The sequence below is a fragment of the Schistocerca nitens genome, chromosome 9 (assembly GCF_023898315.1).
Source record: "Schistocerca nitens isolate TAMUIC-IGC-003100 chromosome 9, iqSchNite1.1, whole genome shotgun sequence".
NCBI lineage: Eukaryota > Metazoa > Arthropoda > Insecta > Orthoptera > Acrididae > Schistocerca > Schistocerca nitens.
In genome coordinates this window covers 245,804,402-245,824,127 of record NC_064622.1, presented here as the reverse complement: position 1 = coordinate 245,824,127, position 19,726 = coordinate 245,804,402, and the positions used below count along the sequence as shown (strand labels likewise).

General features: G+C 45.1%; 2 protein-coding genes across 3 annotated transcripts in view; both read right to left on the bottom strand.

Moving 5' to 3' along the window:
* The window catches only part of LOC126203252 (rabankyrin-5), a 621,526-nt gene that overhangs the window by 124,948 nt on the left and 476,852 nt on the right, over window positions 1–19,726 (bottom strand). The gene's annotated exons all lie outside the window — the stretch shown is intronic.
* The window catches only part of LOC126203253 (rabankyrin-5-like), an 85,292-nt gene that overhangs the window by 56,426 nt on the left and 9,140 nt on the right, over window positions 1–19,726 (bottom strand). Inside the window, exon 2 of the mRNA XM_049937509.1 lies at window positions 10,198–10,365. Within this exon, the coding sequence (XP_049793466.1) occupies window positions 10,198–10,365 (168 nt within the window). The remainder of the gene's footprint in view (window positions 1–10,197; window positions 10,366–19,726) is intronic.

Sequence of the window (19,726 nt, the reverse complement as noted above, 5' to 3'; positions counted from 1 at the left end):
ATCAGTCAATCATCCAGACTGTTGCCCCTGCAACTACTGAAAAGGCTGCTGCCCCTCTTCAGGAACCACATGTTTGTCTGGCCTCTCAACAGATACACTCCCCCCCCCACCCCCCCCGGTTGTGGTTGCACCTACGGTACGGCCATCTGTATCGCTGAGGCACGCAAGCCTCCCCACCAACGGCAAGGTCCATGGTTCATGGGGGAAGGCATGGAATAATATCCATTAAAAATATTAGTAGTAGATTAGTACAACAGAAAACCAGCCAAAGGTGTGAACTTCATTCTTTTGTATTTACTCAATGACTAGTTTCAGACTGGGACTCATTTTCAAATCATCCAGATAGTCAAAATGATATTACCAAAAATACAAGATCCATGTCAAGATAAATGTATACATATTATGAAACAGAAATGAACAGTTACAGTACATACAGATAAAGTGAAAGTTTTAACTTTGGCTGGTTTTCCATTGTACTGATTAACAGAAGTTGTTGATCTGCAGCAATTATTCTAGCATGCTGGAAGTTAGTTTTCTATCCATGCATTGTCAATGTTTTATATCAATTGCTGATTTAAACTGTCATTTGTTTTCAGTACAGCACATCCACCTCTTACACACTTTGACATTCGGTTCACTATCCACACTTTCTCTAGCATCATCTTGCAGGTTTTTGGATACCATGGCCGATGCAGTTTTCCTCATAGCTGCTTGCACAGGGCTGTAATTCGTTCAGTGTTCCTTATGGCTGAGCCCACATCTACTCCAGCTGATATTATAGAATGTTTTTATTGTGCTTAAATGCAATTTTGTAAACATTGAAGTGCTTATTTTACTCTCTCTGAATCAAACAAATAGTTGTTTTATTTTTGTTTAGTGACACCCTGTTGTACATATTTTACAAATGCTTTTAATTTAATTGATGACAAGAAGCTCCCTGCTCCCTGCCGCCGTTGGATAAGCAGCTGCCAGCAGAAAGTCGTATACTCCTAGCTCACTTATTTGTTACATAGTTTAATTCTTAATTTCTTTGCGTGTTTTTGGTACTCGCATTGTTTAATTCATAAATTTCGGGCGTATTATAGTATTTGAGAGTTATAGTATCGCACTTTAGTATCTGAATAGTGTAAAATCGCGTAGTCTCCTTCTGCCGCTGAGCAGTGTGCCAGCAATGCACAAGTAGCAGCATTACTGCATTTACTAGGCAATCTTGTATTTTAATAACCGTTTAAATTTTGTGTCGATTTGTTTGTGCTCTCTGTAGATTAGTTCAGACGTTCTTTGCACAACAGCTTTTAGCATGGATAGGGACTACAACTGCTGTGTTCGGGTGCAGGCTGAGTTGGCATCCCTTCGCTCCCAGCTTCAGGCAGTGTTGGCTTTGGTCACACAGCTTGAGGCTGTTGCCAATGGGCGTCCCACACATCCCCCGATCGGACTACGACTGTGGCTGCCCGGGATACTGCCCACATTGAGGCTGATCCCTCACCTGTGGTAGAGTGGGAGGTCGTCTCGAGGTGTGGCAAGGGGCGAAAGACATTCTGGAGGGCTGAATGGAAGGCTTCTCCAGTTTGTCTGATGAACCAGTTTCAGGCTCTGTCTCAGGCTGATACTGATCTTCGGCCAGACATGGCTGCTTGTCCTGTTCCAGAGGTTGCCCCTCAGTCTGCAAGATCCGGGCGGTTGCAGAGGGTGGGCTTACTGTTAGTTGGGAGCTCCAACGTCAGGCGCATAATGGGGCCCCTTAGGGATATGGCAGCAAGAGAGGGGAAGAAAAGCAATGTGCACTCCGTGTGCATACCGGGGGGAGTCATTCCAGATGTGGAAAGGGTCCTTCCGGATGCCATGAAGGGTACAGGGTGCACCCATCTGCAGGTGGTCGCTCATGTCGGCACCAATGATGTGTGTCGCTATGGATCGGAGGAAATCCTCTCTGGCTTCCGGCGGCTAACTGATTTGGTGAAGACTGCCAGTCTCGCTATCGGGACGAAAGCAGAGCTCACCATCTGCAGCATCGTCGACAGGACTGACTGCGGACCTTTGGTACAGAGCCGAGTGGAGGGTCTGAATCAGAGGCTGAGACGGTTCTGCGACCGTGTGGGCTGCAGATTCCTCGAATTGCGCCATAGGGTGGTGGGGTTTCGGGTTCTGCTGGATTGGTCAGGAGTCCACTACACGCAGCAAGCGGCTACACGGGTAGCAGGGGTTGTGTGGTGTGGACTGGGCGGTTTTTTAAGTTAGATGGCCTCGGGCAAGTACAGAAAGGGCAACAGCCTCAAAGGGTGCGGGGCAAAGTCAGGACACGCGGGGACCAAGCAGCAATCGGTATTGTAATTGTAAACTGTCGAAGCTGCATTGGTAAAGTACCGGAACTTCAAGCGCTGATAGAAAGCACAGAAGCTGAAATCGTTATTGGTACAGAAAGCTGGCTGAAGCCAGAGATAAATTCTGCCGAAATTTTTACAAAGGCACAGACGTTGTTTAGAAAGGATAGATTGCATGCGAACGGTGGTGGCGTGTTTGTCGCTGTTAGTAGTAGTTTATCCTGTTGTGAAGTAGAAGTGGATAGTTCCTGTGAATTATTATGGGTGGAGGTTACACTCAACAACCGAGCAAGGTTAATAATTGGCTCCTTTTACCGACCTCCCGACTCAGCAGCATTAGTGGCAGAACAACTGAGAGAAAATTTGGAATACATTTCACATAAATTTTCTCAGCATGTTATAGTCTTAGGTGGAGATTTCAATTTACCAGATATAGACTGGGACACTCAGATGTTTAGGACGGGTGGTAGGGACAGAGCATCGAGTGACATTATACTGAGTGCACTATCCGAAAATTACCTCGAGCAATTAAACAGAGAACCGACTCGTGGAGATAACATCTTGGACCTACTGATAACAAACAGACCCGAACTTTTCGACTCTGTAAGTGCAGAACAGGGAATCAGTGATCATAAGGCCGTTGTAGCATCCCTGAATATGGAAGTTAATAGGAATATAAAAAAAGGGAGGAAGGTTTATCTGTTTAGCAAGAGTAATAGAAGGCAGATTTCAGACTACCTAACAGATCAAAATGAAAATTTCTGTTCCGACACTGACACTGTTGAGTGTTTATGGAAAAAGTTCAAGGCAATCGTAAAATGCATTTTAGACAGGTACGTGCCGAGTAAAACTGTGAGGGACGGGAAAAACCCACCGTGGTTCAACAACAAAGTTAGGAAACTACTGCGAAAGCAAAGAGAGCTTCACTGCAAGTTTAAACGCAGCCAAAACCTCTCAGATAAACAGAAGCTAAACGATGTCAAAGTTAGCATAAGGAGGGCTATGCGTGAAGCGTTCAGTGAATTCGAAAGTAAAATTCTATGTACCGACTTGACAGAAAATCCTAGGCAGTTGTGGTCTTACGTTAAATCAGTAAGTGGCTCGAAACAGGATTTCCAGACACTCCGGGATGATGATGGCATTGAAACAGAGGATGACACGCATAAAGCTGAAATACTAAACACCTTTTTCCAAAGCTGTTTCACAGAGGAAGACCGCACTGCAGTTCCTCCTCTAAATCCTCGCACAAACGAAAAAATGGCTGACATCGAAATAAGTGTCCAAGGAATAGAAAAGCAACTGGAAACACTCAACAGAGGAAAGTCCACTGGACCTGACGGGATACCAATTCGATTGTACACAGAGTACGTGAAAGAACTTGCCCCCCTTCTAACAGCCGTGTACCACAAGTCTCTAGAGGAACGGAAGGTTCCAAATGATTGGAAAAGAACACAGGTAGTCCCAGTCTTCAAGAAGGGTCATCAAGCAGATGCGCAAAACTATAGACCTATATCTCTGACGTCGATCTGTTGTAGATTTTTAGAACATGTTTTTTGCTTGAGTATCATGTCATTTTTGGAAACCCAGAATCTACTCTGTAGGAATCAACATGGATTCCGGAAACAGCGATCGTGTGAGGCCCAGCTCGCTTTATTTGTTCATGAGACCCAGAAAATATTAGATACAGGCTCCCAGGTAGATGCTATTTTCCTTGACTTCCGGAAGGCGTTCGATACAGTTCCGCACTGTCGCCCGATAAACAAAGTAAGAGCCTACGGAATATCAGACCAGCTGTGTGGCTGGATTGAAGAATTTTTAGCAAACAGAACACAGCATGTTGTTATCAATGGAGAGACGTCTACAGACGTTAAAGTAACCTCTGGCGTGCCACAGGGGAGTGTTATGGGACCATTGCTTTTCACAATATATATAAATGACCTAGTAGATAGTGTCGGAAGTTCCATGCGACTTTTCGCGGATGATGCTGTAGTATACAGAGAAGTTGCAGCATTAGAAAATTGTAGCGAAATGCAGGAAGATCTGCAGCGGATAGGCACTTGGTGCAGGGAGTGGCAACTGACCCTTAACATAGACAAATGTAATGTATTGCGAATACATAGAAAGAAGGATCCTTTATTGTATGATTATATGATAGCGGAACAAACACTGGTAACAGTTACTTCTGTAAAATATCTGGGAGTATGCGTGCGGAACGATTTGAAGTGGAATGATCATATAAAATTAATTGTTGGTAAGGCGGGTACCAGGTTGAGATTCATTGGGAGAGTCCTTAGAAAATGTAGTCCATCAACAAAGGAGGTGGATTACAAAACACTCGTTCGACCTATACTTGAGTATTGCTCATCAGTTGGGATCCGTACCAGATTGGGTTGATGGAGGATATAGAGAAGATCCAAAGAAGAGCGGCACGTTTCATCACAGGGTTATTTGGTAAGCGTGATAGCGTTACGGAGATGTTTAGCAAACTCAAGTGGCAGACTCTGCAAGAGAGGCGCTCGGCGTCGCGGTGTAGCTTGCTCGCAAGGTTTCGAGAGGGTGCGTTTCTGGGTGAGGTATTGAATATATTGCTTCCCCCTACTTATACCTCCCGAGGAGATCACGAATGTAAAATTAGAGAGATTCGAGTGCGCACGGAGCCTTTCAGACAGTCGTTCTTCCTGTGAACCGTACGCAACTGGATCAGAAAAGGGAGGTAATGACAGTGGCACATAAAGTGCCCTCCGCCACACACCGTTGGGTGGCTTGCGGAGTATAAATGTAGATGTAGATGAAGGGGAGATGCTGCAGGAAAAATGTTTAAATAATTTTGTAGATACAATTATGTAAGTACCTAATACACATGTCTACTCTATGACTCTTAACAGTATTGACTAAGCCAGTGAAAAGAGAAAAATTGTAAAATACTTCCTTTCTAATCACTGTTTAGATTTCCTGAGGACACGCCTAAACTAGTGTGAAACCAGTCATTTTTAACAGACTTTCTACAGCAAGTGCAGTGTTTGCTGCCTTTATATAAAACTGTGAGCTTTTGGTTGTGGTTTCCTGCAATTCAAGATAATATACACAAACTTCTGTTCACATTAAACCTACTAACAAACAACAGTATTTGCATTTTAACAGTTGCCATTCTTTCCATATCAAATGTTCCCTCCCCTACAGCCTTGGCATTCAGGACAATTTTTTTTTTTTTCCGGTTGTAGACTCTTTACAGCAATACTCCACCATTCTCACCTAAACCTTCAATGGACGTAATTAACCCACTAGCCTAGTTCAAAGGCTGATTTCCCGGGCCATCACATCCAGCTTGGTACTGACGATCCTTCGGGAGGGGGAGGGGAACAATTTAGGAGTACACCTCTTCTCACTCAGTATTTTCTATGTCTCAAACGATGTATTACTCAGCTATATTATAAGAAGGAAAGTTGCTACTCACCATATAGCAGAGATGCTGAGTCGCAGACAGTCACAACAAAAAGACAATTACAGCTTTTGGCCATCAAAGCCTTTGTCAACAACACACACACACACACACACACACACACACACCACTCAGACACACGACTGCAGTCTCAGACACACGCAACTGCAGTTTCAGGCAACTGAAACCACAGTGTGTCTATTGTTGACAAAGGCCTTAATGGCCGAAAGCTATAATTGTGAGAATCTTTTTGTTGTTCCTATCTGCGACTCAGCATTTCTGCTATTTGGTGAGATGCAACTTTCCTTCTCATAATCTTAATCAGCTACTTTGACAAGGCTATGACTTCATAAAATCATGCCCTGAAATGAGGTCCATTCTGTCTGACATTTTGCCCACCTCACCTAGAATAGCCTTTCATCACCCACCCAAGCTTTGCATTATCCTTTTCAGGTCCTATGCTGCTCCTGCACCTGTTTTCCTACTATGTGGTTCCTACTCCTGTGTCCATCCTCACTGTAAGACTTGCCATATGTACCCACATACCACCACCCATTTATGTTAGTTTTTTCAGTCTCAGCATTTCTTCTCAATAACTATTCCCATCTTCACTCCCTTTTAGTATTCTATATCTTTCATATCCTGACCTGTATGTTACCCTTCATCTGTACCACATATAATGCATTTAGCTTTCCATTCTTACTAACTCAAGTGTGCTGTTCTGTAAGTGATCTCTGTCTTGTGTCTTATCCTATCTTCCACCTTTAAGCTCTCGTGTTTTCAAATCTTGTCTGGTGCAGTCCCCAAAACCCAAAAATCAGTCTTCTTTTCTTCTCATCCTATCTGGTAAATCTTCCCTGACCTGGGGTTCTGGATGGCTTTTCCGAACTCTTCTCATTTCCTACACCTCACGAGTCCTTTTCCTTCACCCTTCTTTCTTCCCCATCATCCAGTTGCCAAGAGGAGGAGAAATTGGCTCCAAAAGCTTGCAAATGTCAATATTTTTATATGCTTATTCTCCTTCACTGCTTGGTGAGTAGACAGGACATACTACAATGTTATTGGATACCCAGCATTAACTGTCCATATATTGCCCAACCAAGTGCAACAGGCATGGAACTCCTACCCACAAACTGACATTTGGCACCTGCACAACACAATGCATACATGTTTACATGCTTGCATTCAGTGTTGTGGTATTTACACTGATTATTAATGTGCCAACATCCATTTTTATAATGTGTACGGATTTGGGGTACACAGAGTATGTACAAAGGTAAATCACAAAGTCTTTGCCCCTATTTTTTATTAGCCAAAGCAAACATACAGGTAATGACAAATATACATTCTATTCTACATAGCTCACACTATTTTTCCACATAGTCCCCACAACAGTTCACAAATTTGTCTGATCGCAGCACTAAATTTGAAATGCCCCTGCTGTAGAATTCATCCTACTGTCTATGGAATCACCATTGGACTGCTGTCTTGGCTTCATCGTTACCTGTGAATTGCTGTCCTGCCAGGAACTTCTTCAGCCATCTGAAAACATGGAAATTACTAGGGGTGAGGTCTGGACTGTATGGTGGGTGGTCCCATACTTCACAGTAAAATGCCCAGAGCTTTTCAGCAGTTTTGATTGCCACATGCAGTCTTGCACACTGTCATGCAGCAGAATCACACTCTCCATGTTGAGAATCCCTCAGTGCCTCTGCCTGATGACAGCCCTCAGACATGATGTGTGGAACAAGAACTGTCGAGATTGATGGTTGCACCTTGTACAAAATCCAACAGGAGCGGTCCACAGCTATCCGAGAAGGCCATCAACATAGCTTTCCCAGTAGATGGTGCTAACAGAATATTTACATCACGAGTGATCCTGGAAGTTTTTACACCATGCTCTGCTGCTTTGATTCCAGCATTTCACTTCCAGTAACAATGTGGTCCAGGAAAACTTCACCCTCCCTGGTGTACTGTTCCAGATGATTTGGTGAAGACATTATTCACTTGCCTTTCATCATGCCATCAAACTGCTTAGGCACCCACTGACATGAAACCTTCCAGTACCCTAAGGATCTGTTAACGATATTGTAAGCACACCCATAGGATATGCCAGTTTCCAGGAAATGGCTGTGATGTGCACATGCCAATCTGCTTTCACCATTGCACCCACGTGGCAAATGTCATCAGGCAGCAATGAACGTGGCCTCCCCAGCCGCTCATTGTCATGCAAAACTTCACAGCCTTTGTCAAACTCACATCGCAACCACCTCACAGTTCTCAAAGTGAGACAGTTTTCCCCATATGTGGGCTGCATTTTCCTGTACATCTTGATGGTATTCGTCCCTTGCTCCATAGAAAACGAATCACACTGTTGCTCTAATGCAGTGGATGTTTGGAACACAACCACCATATTTAACAACTGACAGCAGCGCCGTGCGATGGAGCTACCAGCAGATAAGGCCGGCATAACCAAGAAAGGTCCAATGTTGGGAATGGACATGTTGACTTCGCATTTACAGCTGTAATTTGGCCAAAAAAAAAAAGGGGGGCCTAGACTTTCTGATTTGCCCTCGTAATTTAGGTCAAAGCACTGCCACCTTTAGCAGCAACAATGCCTCACCAGGCTAGTCAACAAATGAAGTAAGCTTGGATGAGAGATACTGGTATGTCATTCTATGAACCCTGTGGAGTTCATCAGTCATAGTGGCTTGCGAATGGTGGCACTGCAGTCTCTTGACAGAGCATCAGCACATGTTTTCAATGGGTGAGAGAAATGGAGAAGATGCAGATCAAGGCAAGAGTCACACCCTCTGTATATTGCGGGTAGGTAAGGATAGCAGGAGCAATGTGTGCTCTTGTGTTATCTTGTTGCAAAAAAATATCACGGAGATTGCTGGTTTGTGGTTTATCAATATGTTTGTAGGTGGCACGAAACAGTCACCTTTTTCAATTACTCAACTTCACTGATGCTTATTGCATTATCATCTCGATGTGTGAGATAGTTTATTGTAGCATCTTGCAAAGATTCTAAAGAAGATATTTGAGAGACTCATTACTTGACAAGTTAATATATTCTTGCTGTCGTTGTTATGTAAAAATATTTTCATTCTTCAAGTAAGACCAGTTTCCGAAGTGTATGTCATACTTCAAGATTAACATTTTACCCATCGCCAGCAACTGTAACCACATGTATATCATAATAATCAGCAACCAGCTGCATAAAACAAATGTTATTTCTTTAATTGGTTTCAGGTACTTAGTGCCCCCCTTCAGAAGATTATAAAAATCACGTTATTTGTGAGTGTCAACAAAAATATGCATGCAGCATATTTCTGTGGTCTTTTAGTTCATAGCACCGGTACAAAAATAGTGTAAAAAAGTAGCTGTTTGGCTTATTTTTTATACCACTTTTGTACAGGCACTATGAACCACATGACCATAGCAAAATGCTGCATGCATCTTACTGTTGACACTCACAAATAACATTATGACTAAGCACCTGAAACCGATAAAAGAAATAAAATTTCTTTTATGCAACTGGTTGCTGATTATTTTGATATATAATCCAAGATCTTGATCCAGTCACCCTTTTCGTCTTATGCCCATTCCTTTCTGCAGCAGCCTTTTACGACATTATCCTAGTAATGGTTTGCTCTGGCTATGACATTATGCCTTGTTCCACCTTCCCAGCCTTCTTGCGCACTGGAACTTTTTAAGTGCCCTGCCCACTATGCTTCTAAAGGCTGATTCTATTTTGGGTGCTTACATGCCAAGAACAAATTACAAATGACCGTCATGCTCACAATATACACTAGCGTCACAGGTGCACCAGGATGCTGATAAAATTTTTCCAATAAACAAACAGCAGAGCATGTAACATGATGCTGGTACGTCAGCCGATGGAAGAGATGATGTGCAGAAGGAAACAAGTGTGTCGGTTCAGTGGTGCTAGCAGAATACGAGTAGGACTAAACATCAATTGATACAGTTTTAATGTTTCTCAATTTGCCTTTTTAAAGTTTTAACCATTGTTTAGATTCTTTCATATATTACTGGGAGATGGGAACCTACTCTTGAAACCTGGGATCTGGTCAGATATTTTATGTAGCCAAGTCAAATTTTAATATTTTTCTGTGCTTTTACTGATCAAAGGCTTAGAAAATTTAGAGGAAAATATTTGTGAGTTACAAAAATATAAAAATATAAGGAGACTTAGGAAGGATGTTTATATAATATTCTGAAATGGTTGCAAGCATGTCCTCCCAATACATCATCTACATTATTTTTGAGCATGGGTAATTTAATGGCTAAGAAAGGATCTTTAGAACAATCTGTCCAAGTGTATTTTGGTCACTATTTAAATAAACTAACTATCCACTAAATTCTTAAGTCTGGGAAGTGTACAGAAACATAACTATGTATTACACATACCCAACAAGAACAGGAGTAATGTCATCCTGTCCAGTTGCAGGTGGTGACTGAAATGGACAGTTTCTGCTGGTGTCTGGCAAAGACATGTCAACACTACAAAGAGATTCTACTGCCTCAGTCAGTTGACTCTGGTTTGCAAACTGAAGAGGAGTTTCATTCTTTTGAGTGCTACACAGAAAAAAAACTCACTTAAGTTATTAATACCAATGCTTCATTTAACTGGAAGAATAATGAAAAATTGTATAATTTCTTCAAAAACTGCTAAGTAATACTTCGAATTAAATATAATCTAAAACATTCAATAATAAGAACAACATGAAAGCAATGTCAACAATTTTTGCTGCAATTTCCATGTCACCTCACCTTGACCTTTTTCTACCCCCATCCTCACTACAGGTGGGTCACTCTTGTCCTGAGGTCTGAGTGACCCGCCCTTCCTTTTTGGCCTCCCACAACCAATTCCCCTCTCCTTTTGAGAAAGGGACTATTAGTTCCGAAAGCTAGGCAGCTTACTTTTATGTGTGTTTATTGGCAGTACGCCTAGAGCACGTTTCACCTCCTGAATGTAAGTACTGACCAGCAATGTTGTTTGGAGAGGCCCCTGGAAGGAGATCAAATTTTTGAAACCACCCTACAGGCATTCACCATTGTGGGCCATTATTCACAAGTAACTGGGAAAAAGTGCATAATATTCTATGGTCTAAAAATGATAGTACACTCATGCTCATAAATTAAGGATAATGCTCATACATGGTGAAAAAACGCTCTGGTGGGTGGTTTGCGGGTTTAACTCACCTCGGGGTATGACCATGCAGTGCATTTGACCTGCAGTCATCGCACGGTGGGGCTGGCAGCAGTCCACATACGCAGAGATGTGTTGGTGCATGTCAGAATAGGTGCAGCAAGTAAGTGTGCATACATTTTCAGACATGCTAATGGCTCTAAGAACACATACTGATGACGTTATGAGGGGTAGAATACAAGGGTGACTGGAGGCTGGTCAAACACATCAGGTTGTAGTACGGGCTTTCCGTGTGCCACAAAGTGTGATCTCAAAATTATGGCATTGATTCCAGCAGACACAAAATGTGTCCAGGCACTACAGTACGAGACGTCCACAGTGTACAACACCACAAGAAGACCGATATCTCATCATCAGTGACCGCAGACGGCCTCGGAGTACTACAGGTAGCCTTGCTCTGGACCTTACTGCAGCCACTGGAACAGTTGTCTCCAGACACACAGTCTACAGATGAGTGAGCAGAGATGGTTCATTCGCCTGGTGCATTCCACTGACCTCTGGTCACAGAAGAGCCCGTAAAGCCCGGTGGCAAGAACACAGTACATGGTCATGGGAACAGTGGTCCCAGGTTATCTTCGTGGACGAGTCCAGGTACAGTCTGAACAGTGATTCTCGCCGGGTTTTCATCTGGCGTGAACCAGGAACCAGATACCAATGCCTTAATGTCCTTGAAAGGGACCTGTATGGAGGTCGTAGTTTGATGGTGTGGGGGTGGGATTATGATTGGTGCACATACACCCCTGCATGTCTTTGACGAGGATCTGTAATAGGTCAGGTGTATCGGGACATCATGTTGCACCAGGATGTCCACCTTTTCAGGGGTGCAGTGGGTCCCACCTGCCTCCTGATGGATAATAATACATGGCCTCACTGAGCTGCCATCGTGGAGGAGTACCTTGAAACAGAAGATATCAGGTGAATGGAGTGGTCTGCCTGTCGTCCAGACCTAAACCTCATCAATCTCATATGGAATACTCCAGTCGACGTATTGCTGCACATCTTCAAACACCTAGGACACTTCAGGAGCTCCGACAGGCACTGGTGCAAGAATGGGAGGCTATACCCCAACAGCTGCTCGACTACCTAATCCAGAGTATGCCAACCTGTTGTGCAGCCTGTGTACGTGCGCATGGTGATCATATCCCGCATTTATGTCAGGGTACATGCGCAGGAAACTGTGGCGTTGTGTAGTACATGTGTTTTGGGGCAGTTTTCTCAACTTATCATCAATACCGTGGACTTACAGATCTGTGTCGTGTGTGTTCCCTATGTGCCTATGCTATTAGCGCCTGTTTTGTGTAGTGCCATGTTGTGTGGCACCACATTCTGCAATTATCCTTAATTTATGAGCATGAGTGTAGTACACAGGGTGGTGTTGTTGCATAGTGGTTAAGGCACATTCCTGATAAGCAGAAGGTTGTGGGTTTGAATCTTGTTAGGTGCGATGAAATTCTTTAATCTTTATCAACATGCTTTTGATCATTATTCTTATTTAATTAATTTGTTAAAATGGATTTTTTTAAATTTCTTATCCTTTGTACTGACATTTTAACAAGGTATTAACAGTTTCATTGTAACTAAGAATGGTCAAATGTTGCAAGTGTGATCTAAAAGTGTTCAAATTCTGTTTCACACGAGGAATAAACTCCAGACCTGAGATAATGGTATTAAGCAGTTCAGGTTTTTGTTCACTGGTCTCCTTAGCTGGGAGTCAGGGACTGTCAGTGGATATCACTGCTTTAACGGGGCATGAAATGTAGGCAACCTCCAAGATGGTCCCAGTAAATGGTCTGCACAAGCAGAATGGTTACAAGTCTACATAGATGCAAAACACACTAGATATTGCTGCTCTCTTGGTTGAAAACTACAGAGGCAACAATAAAAACCAAACAGCAGTGTTTCTAACAAGCCCCTGACTAAAGATATTTGGCCTCAAGTTTGCATAAAAGGCTTAAGAAGAAATAAACGCAAGCCAGCGTATTAGATTATCAATGGATAATAATATAGATATTATAGCACTGCAACACAGATTTGAAAATATATTAAAAAATAAAGATGCGCCTGATGAGATTTGAAAACACAACCTTTTGTATGTTAGGAACATACCTGAATCACTACGCCATAATGCGTCTGTGTACTGTTATTTTTTAGGCTCTAGAATATTATGTGAGATTCCAATCTCTCTTTTTTGATTGGCTTGTTTAAAAGAGGGGGGAGGGACCATACTACTAGGTCATCGGGCCCTCGTTCCGAATGAAATAATTCCACAGGGGTGGGAGTAAAATAATCAAGACATACAAAAAACAGCTGGAAAAAAGGAGAAAACCACAAGAATGACAGAAGGGCAACAAACACTAAAATGGACAAAATCAGACAAGAAAATCACAGATATGCAAGAAACATGCAGAAGAGATCAAAACATGAGAGCAGATTATAATAGCTGGCTGACCATGAGAATAAAAAGGAGAAGCCAGACACTCTGCAACACATTAAAACCTCCACCCTAAAAGCACTAGGGTGGAGGACACAGAGGGGCAAAGGACATGCGCTAAAACTTTGATCAAATGATAAAACCCACCCTCACGAATAAAATGTAAGACTAAAGCTGCTGTTGAGGCATTGTCGTCCAAGACCGAAGGTAGGGTGCTGGGAAAGTTAAAAGCCTGCCACAGAGCAGCTAGAAGTGGGCAGTCCAGCACGAGGTGGATGATCATCATTGGTGAGCCACAGCAACATCGAGGCGGCTCCTCTCGACAGAGGAGGTAACCATGCATTAGCCACGTATAACCAATGCAGAGCTGGCAGAGGACAACTGATTCCCTGCGAGAGGACCGCATGGAAGACCTCCAGACATTCATAGTCTCCATAATGACACGCAGTTTGTTGTGCGTACTGTTACGCCATTCCGTCTCCCAAAGTCGAAAAACCTTGCGGTGTAAGACAGAATGCAGGTCAGTATCGGAGATGCCCATCTCCAGAAGTGGTTTCTGCGTAATCTGTTTAGCCAGCTTGTTGGGAAGTTTGTTGCCCGAGATTCCAATGTGTCTTGGGGGACCACACAAACACCACTGAACGACAGGACTGTTCCAGGGCATATATGATCTCCTGAATGGATGCTACCACAGGACGGCGAGGGTAGCACTGGTTGATAGCTTCTAGGCTGCTCAATGAGTCAGTACACAGGAGAAATGACTCGTCAGGGCATGAGAAGATGTGCTCAAGAGCACGAGATATGGCCACCAGTTCTGTAGTGAAAACATTGCGGTAATCTGGCAAGAAGTGGTGTTCCATATGTCCTCCATGAACGTACACAAAGCCTACGTGACCATCAGCCATCGAGCTGTCGGTGCAAACCACTTCGCGGCCCCAGTACATGTTGAGAATCGAGAGGAAGTGATAGTGAAGAGACATGGTTAACGGAGTCCTTAGGGCTATGTGCAAGGTCCAGAAGAATCTGCGGCCTAGGCGTACACCATGGAAGTGCATGTGAATGGACCTTGAGGAGAGGTGGTAATGGGAAGGACTCCAGTTCAGACAGAAGGGACAGGACACAAACCAAAATTGTAAGCCCTGGCCTGGGCCGCTGATGTGGGAGATGAACTGCCGTGGTTGGGAAAAGAAGACGGCAATTCGGATGCACAGGAGAACTAAGAACATGTGCAACATAACTGGCCAGCAGTTGTGTACGCCTAACCTTCAATGGAGGGAATCCGGCCTCCACCAGGACACTGGTCACAGGACTCATTCTAAAAGCTCCATCACTAGGCGAATGCCACAGTGGTGCACTGGGTTGACTACACGCAATGCTGAGGGCACCACTGAACCATAAACCAGACTCTCATAGTCAAGGCGGGATTGAAAAAGGGCTCTGTAGAGCTGCAGCAGTGTAGAGCGATCTGCACCCCAGTTGGTGTTGCTCAGGCAGTGGAGGGCGTTGAGGTGCTGCCAGCACTTCCGCTTAAGCTGACGAAGGTGAGGTAGCCAAATCAATCAGGCATCAAAAACCAGTCCTAAATATTGATATGTCTCCACTACAGTGAGTGGATCGTCATTAAGGTAAAGTGCTGGTTCTGGATGAACGGTACAACACCAACAGAAATGCATGACACATGACTTTGGAAAACTGGAAGCCCTGGGCTCTAGCCCAGGACTGCGCCTTGTGAATGGCTCCCTGTAGGCACTGCTCAGCAACACCAGTAATGGAGGAGCAGTACAAAATGCAGAAGTCATCCACATACAGAGAAGGTGACACAGACGGACCTACAGCTGCAGTTAAACTGTTAATAGCCACTAAAAATAGAATGACACTCAATACGGAGCCCTGTGGAATGCCATTCTCCTGAATACATGGGGAACTATGGGAGGCACCAACTTGACACGAAAAGTACGGAGCGACAGGAAGTATTGGATAAAAATTGGGAGCAGGCCCCGGAGACCCCACTCGTACAATGTGGCAAGGATATGAAGTCGCCAGGTCACGTCGTATGCTTTAAGTAAGTCAAAAAAAGACGGTAACCAGATGTTGGCATCTGGAAAAGGCTGTTTGGATGGCAGATTCGAGGAACACAAGATTATCAAAACGTCCTGACATGGAGCCAGTAGGCCACGTGACTCCAAGACCCGACCCAACCCAACCATTGACACACCATATGTTCCAGCAGCTTACAAAGAAAATTGGTGAGGCTGAAGGGCCAGTAGCTATCCACATCAAGCGGGTTTGACCAGGTTTGAGCAGCAGAATGATGGTGCTCTCCCACCATTGCGATGGAAAGACGCCATCGCACCAGATCCAGTTGAAGATGATGAGCAGATGACGCTTGTAGTCAGACGAGAGATGTTTACTCATTTCACTGTGGACCCGTTCCGGCCCAGGAGCTGTGCCGGGGCAATGTGCGAGGGCACTGAGGAGCTCTCACTCTGTAAATCGGGCGTTATAGGGTTCACTGTGGCCTGTAGTGAATGAGAACTTTCATTTCCATCCACCGTTTGAGGGTGTGAAAGGCTGGGGGATAGTCCTCCGATGCAGAGGCTTGAGCAAAGTGCTCGTCAATCGCATTTGCGTTGGTAGATAACATGCTGTTAAAGTTAATGCCAGGGAAACCTGTGGGGGTCTTCGTCCATACTTGGGAAGGTGACATATAGCACCCAATGGTCGACACATACCTCTCCCAACACTCCTGTTTCCATGGGCACGGATCCATTCAAAGGGTATTAGGTGCTCTAGGGAAGGGTGCCGCTTATGTCACTGTAGAGCTCACCGAAGCTCTTTAATTGCCTAAGCGACTTCCAGCGGCCACTAAGGGACTGTCTTTCGCCGGGGGTACCCTAGAGAATGAGGGATCGCATTTTCTGCTACATTAATTATTGTTGTAGTGACCTGCTCAATCACAACACTGATGGCACCACATGGGGGAGATTCAACAGTGACAGCAGAGGTGAAGGCTACCCAGTCTGCCTTGCCTAAAGCCCATGTGGGTAGGCGTCTGTGTGCGTGATGCAGGGGAGTGACAGGAAGATGGGGAAGTGGTCATTACCACACAGGTCATCACGTGCTCTCCAGTGGAATCCTGGGCTGCAAATTGATAAATCAACGGCTGAGTAACTACCATGCACCACACTGAAATGTGTGGCAGCCCCAGTATTTAAGAGGCAGAGTTCGAGTTGGGACAGCAAATTTTCAATCTCCATACCTCGACCAGTAAGCATGGCACCACCCCACAAGGGGTTATGTGCATTAAAATCTCCCAAAAGTAGGAAAGGTTTAGGGAGTTGATCGATCAGTGCAGCCAATATTTTGGGGATACTGCACCATCTGGACGAAAATATACATTGCAGACAGTTATTTCCTGCCTTATCGTGACAGCCACAGCTTCAAGAGGGGTTTGAAGGGGCATAGGTTCACTACCTACCGAGTTCACGACACAGATGGAAACTCCACCTGACACTTGATTATAGTCGCTACGGTTCCTGTAATATCCCTTATAGCTGCGGAGGGCAGGCGTCCGCATTGTTGGAAACCAGGTTTCCTGGAGGGCAATGCAGAAAGCAGGTGTAAAGCTTAACAACTGCCATAGCTCAGCCAGGTGGTGGAAAAAGCCCCGCAATTCCGCTGGAGGATTACGTGATCATGAGACTGGGAAGGGATGAAATACTCAATGAGGCAGTCTATGCCTCAGGGTCAGATAAGTACCTGTGTGATCGACATCAATTGTGTCTGAGGGCCCAGCGAGATCTAGGTCCTCAGCGGACGTCAGAATCTCCACCTCATCCTCAGACACAGAGCTTGTTGGTAGTGGTGGGGTGGGTGCCACCGCAGTGCCTTGGTTCTTGGGGGTCTTTATCTTTTTAGGTTTCTCTCGCTGCTCCTTAGGTTTGTCCGGCTGGGAGGGCTTCACCGATTCAGTCTCAGGAACTGAAGCCCTACAACCAGCTACCTGTGGTTGCTTCAGCCACTGGCGGGTGTCAGCTTTGCCACTGGTAGGAACCTGGGAAGGGAGTCACTCAAGGGATCCCTTCCTGGCGAGAGGAGCCGAAGAAGACTTATGCTTCTCCAGCTGAGAAGTGGGGACTGACATCCCCGATGGTTGGGGGGGGGGGGGGGGGGCATGGCTCCTGAAGTAGATTGTGCAGTAGCAATAGGGAGAGAAGTGCCCCCCCCCCTCCCCACCATCAAGGGGGCAGGTGGAGTATGATGGCTCTGAGAGCCAACTGTATGCAGCAGAACGGAAGATAGTAGAACCATTGTCGCAGTGGCGGCACAGGATGTAGCCTCTCATATTTTCTCTTAGCCTCAGTGTAGGTCAGTCGGCCACAGTCTTGTATTCCATTATTTTTCGTCCTTTATGGAGAATCCTGCAGTCTGGCGAGCAAGGCGAATGGTGCTCTCCGCAGTAGACACAGATGGGAGGCAGGGCACAGGGAGTATTGGGCTGTGAAGTACGTCCACAATCCCGAAAGGTGAGACTGGAAGTACAGCGGGAAGACATATGGCCAAACTTCCAACACTTAAAGCACCGCATCCGGGGAGGGATATATGGCTTTACGTCACAGCTGTAGACCATCACCTTTATCTTCTTGGGTAATGTGTCATCCTCGAAGGCCAAGATGAAAGCATCAGTGGCAATCAAATTATCACTCAGACCCCAGTGGATGCTATGTACAAAGTGGACACCTCACCACTCTAAACAGGCGCGCAGCTTATCGTCAGACTGCAAAAGAAGGTTCCTGTGAAATATGAAACGCTGGATCATATTTAAGCTCTTATGGGGCATGATGGAAACAGAAACATCCCCCAGCTTGTCACAGATGAGTAGTGCCCATGACTGAGCAGAGGATGCTGTTTTGATCAAGACCAACCCTGACCCCGTTTGGGACAAGCCCTCCACCTCTCCAAACTTGTCCTCTAAATTCTCCACAAAAAACTGAGGTTTCATTGACAAGAAAGATTCCCCATACAAGGTACCGGGGTGAATAAGCTTCGCTGCCATCCCTAGCCTGGTGTTCTTCCCATGGTGTGGCTGGGGGGGGGGGGGGGGAGGGGAGGGGGGGGGAGCACGACTTGGGGTCGTATTTCTTAGCACGAAGTTAGACCTTGATCGCTTTAGAGATTGCTGTTGTTTGACCACTAGCAAGAGATGGCGTACTACACTTCATTGCGTGCCATCCGCCCTGATGCCACCCACTCTGACCAGGGACCCTCCCCAAGCCACAGCAAAGGCCACCTGGCACGACAGCCACTGCCAGGAGTCCCAATGCCCGAGGTTGACGGGCATTTACTCCTTGGCATACGTGAGGAGTTAATGGTGCAGGCATCAGTAGAGTGATTCCTGTGTGGTCAAGGGGGCTACAACCAACAGGGTATGTGGTGGCAGCCCCACCACAACAGACTGGCTACTGTATTGGATATCAGGTGCAAATGAGCTAAGAAGTCTATTATCATCAACAGTGCAGAAAGCGATACTGCATAGAGGATGGAGGAAAACGCACCCAGGAGGGTGACCTCACCCGACAGCTGGAGAATGAGCGGAAGTGCAGAACCACGTTGATGAAGAATGTGAGAGGTCTCAGCACATGATGGACACTATGCACCATGTAAGGTGCCCTTCCCCAATTGGTTCACAGAAAATTTTGAAAAATGGAGGTCAAACCCTATAGGGGCCATAACATAAAGGCCGAAACATGTGAGACTCCTTTTAGTCACCTCTTACGACAAGCAGGAATACCTCGGGCCTATTCTAACCCCCGGACCTGCAGGGGGAGCAGTTCAGTTGAAGAGGAATGGGTATCTCTACAAAGGGAAATCACATAAGCTGGAATGAAGAACACAAGTACAAGGAAGGTAAGTGTGAAGAAACCATGGGCAACATAAGAAATGCTTCAGTTGATCAATGAAAGAAGGAAGTACAAAAATGTTCTGGGAAATACAGAATTACAAGTCACTCAGGAATGAAACAAACAGGAAGAGCAGGGACGCCAAGGAAAAAGAAAAGGGGGGAGAATGGAAGAGGGAGATTATATACATATTTGTTGGAAGGACAGACTCAGCACATAGAAAAGTCAAAACAATCTTTGGAGAAATTAACAGCGAGGGCAATAAAATTAAGAGTGTAACGGGAATTCCATTGTTAAATGCAGGGGAGGAAGTGGATATGTGGAAAGTGTATACTGAAGGCCTCTAAGAGGGGGAGGACTTGTCTGATGACATGAAAGAAGGAGAAACAGGAGTTG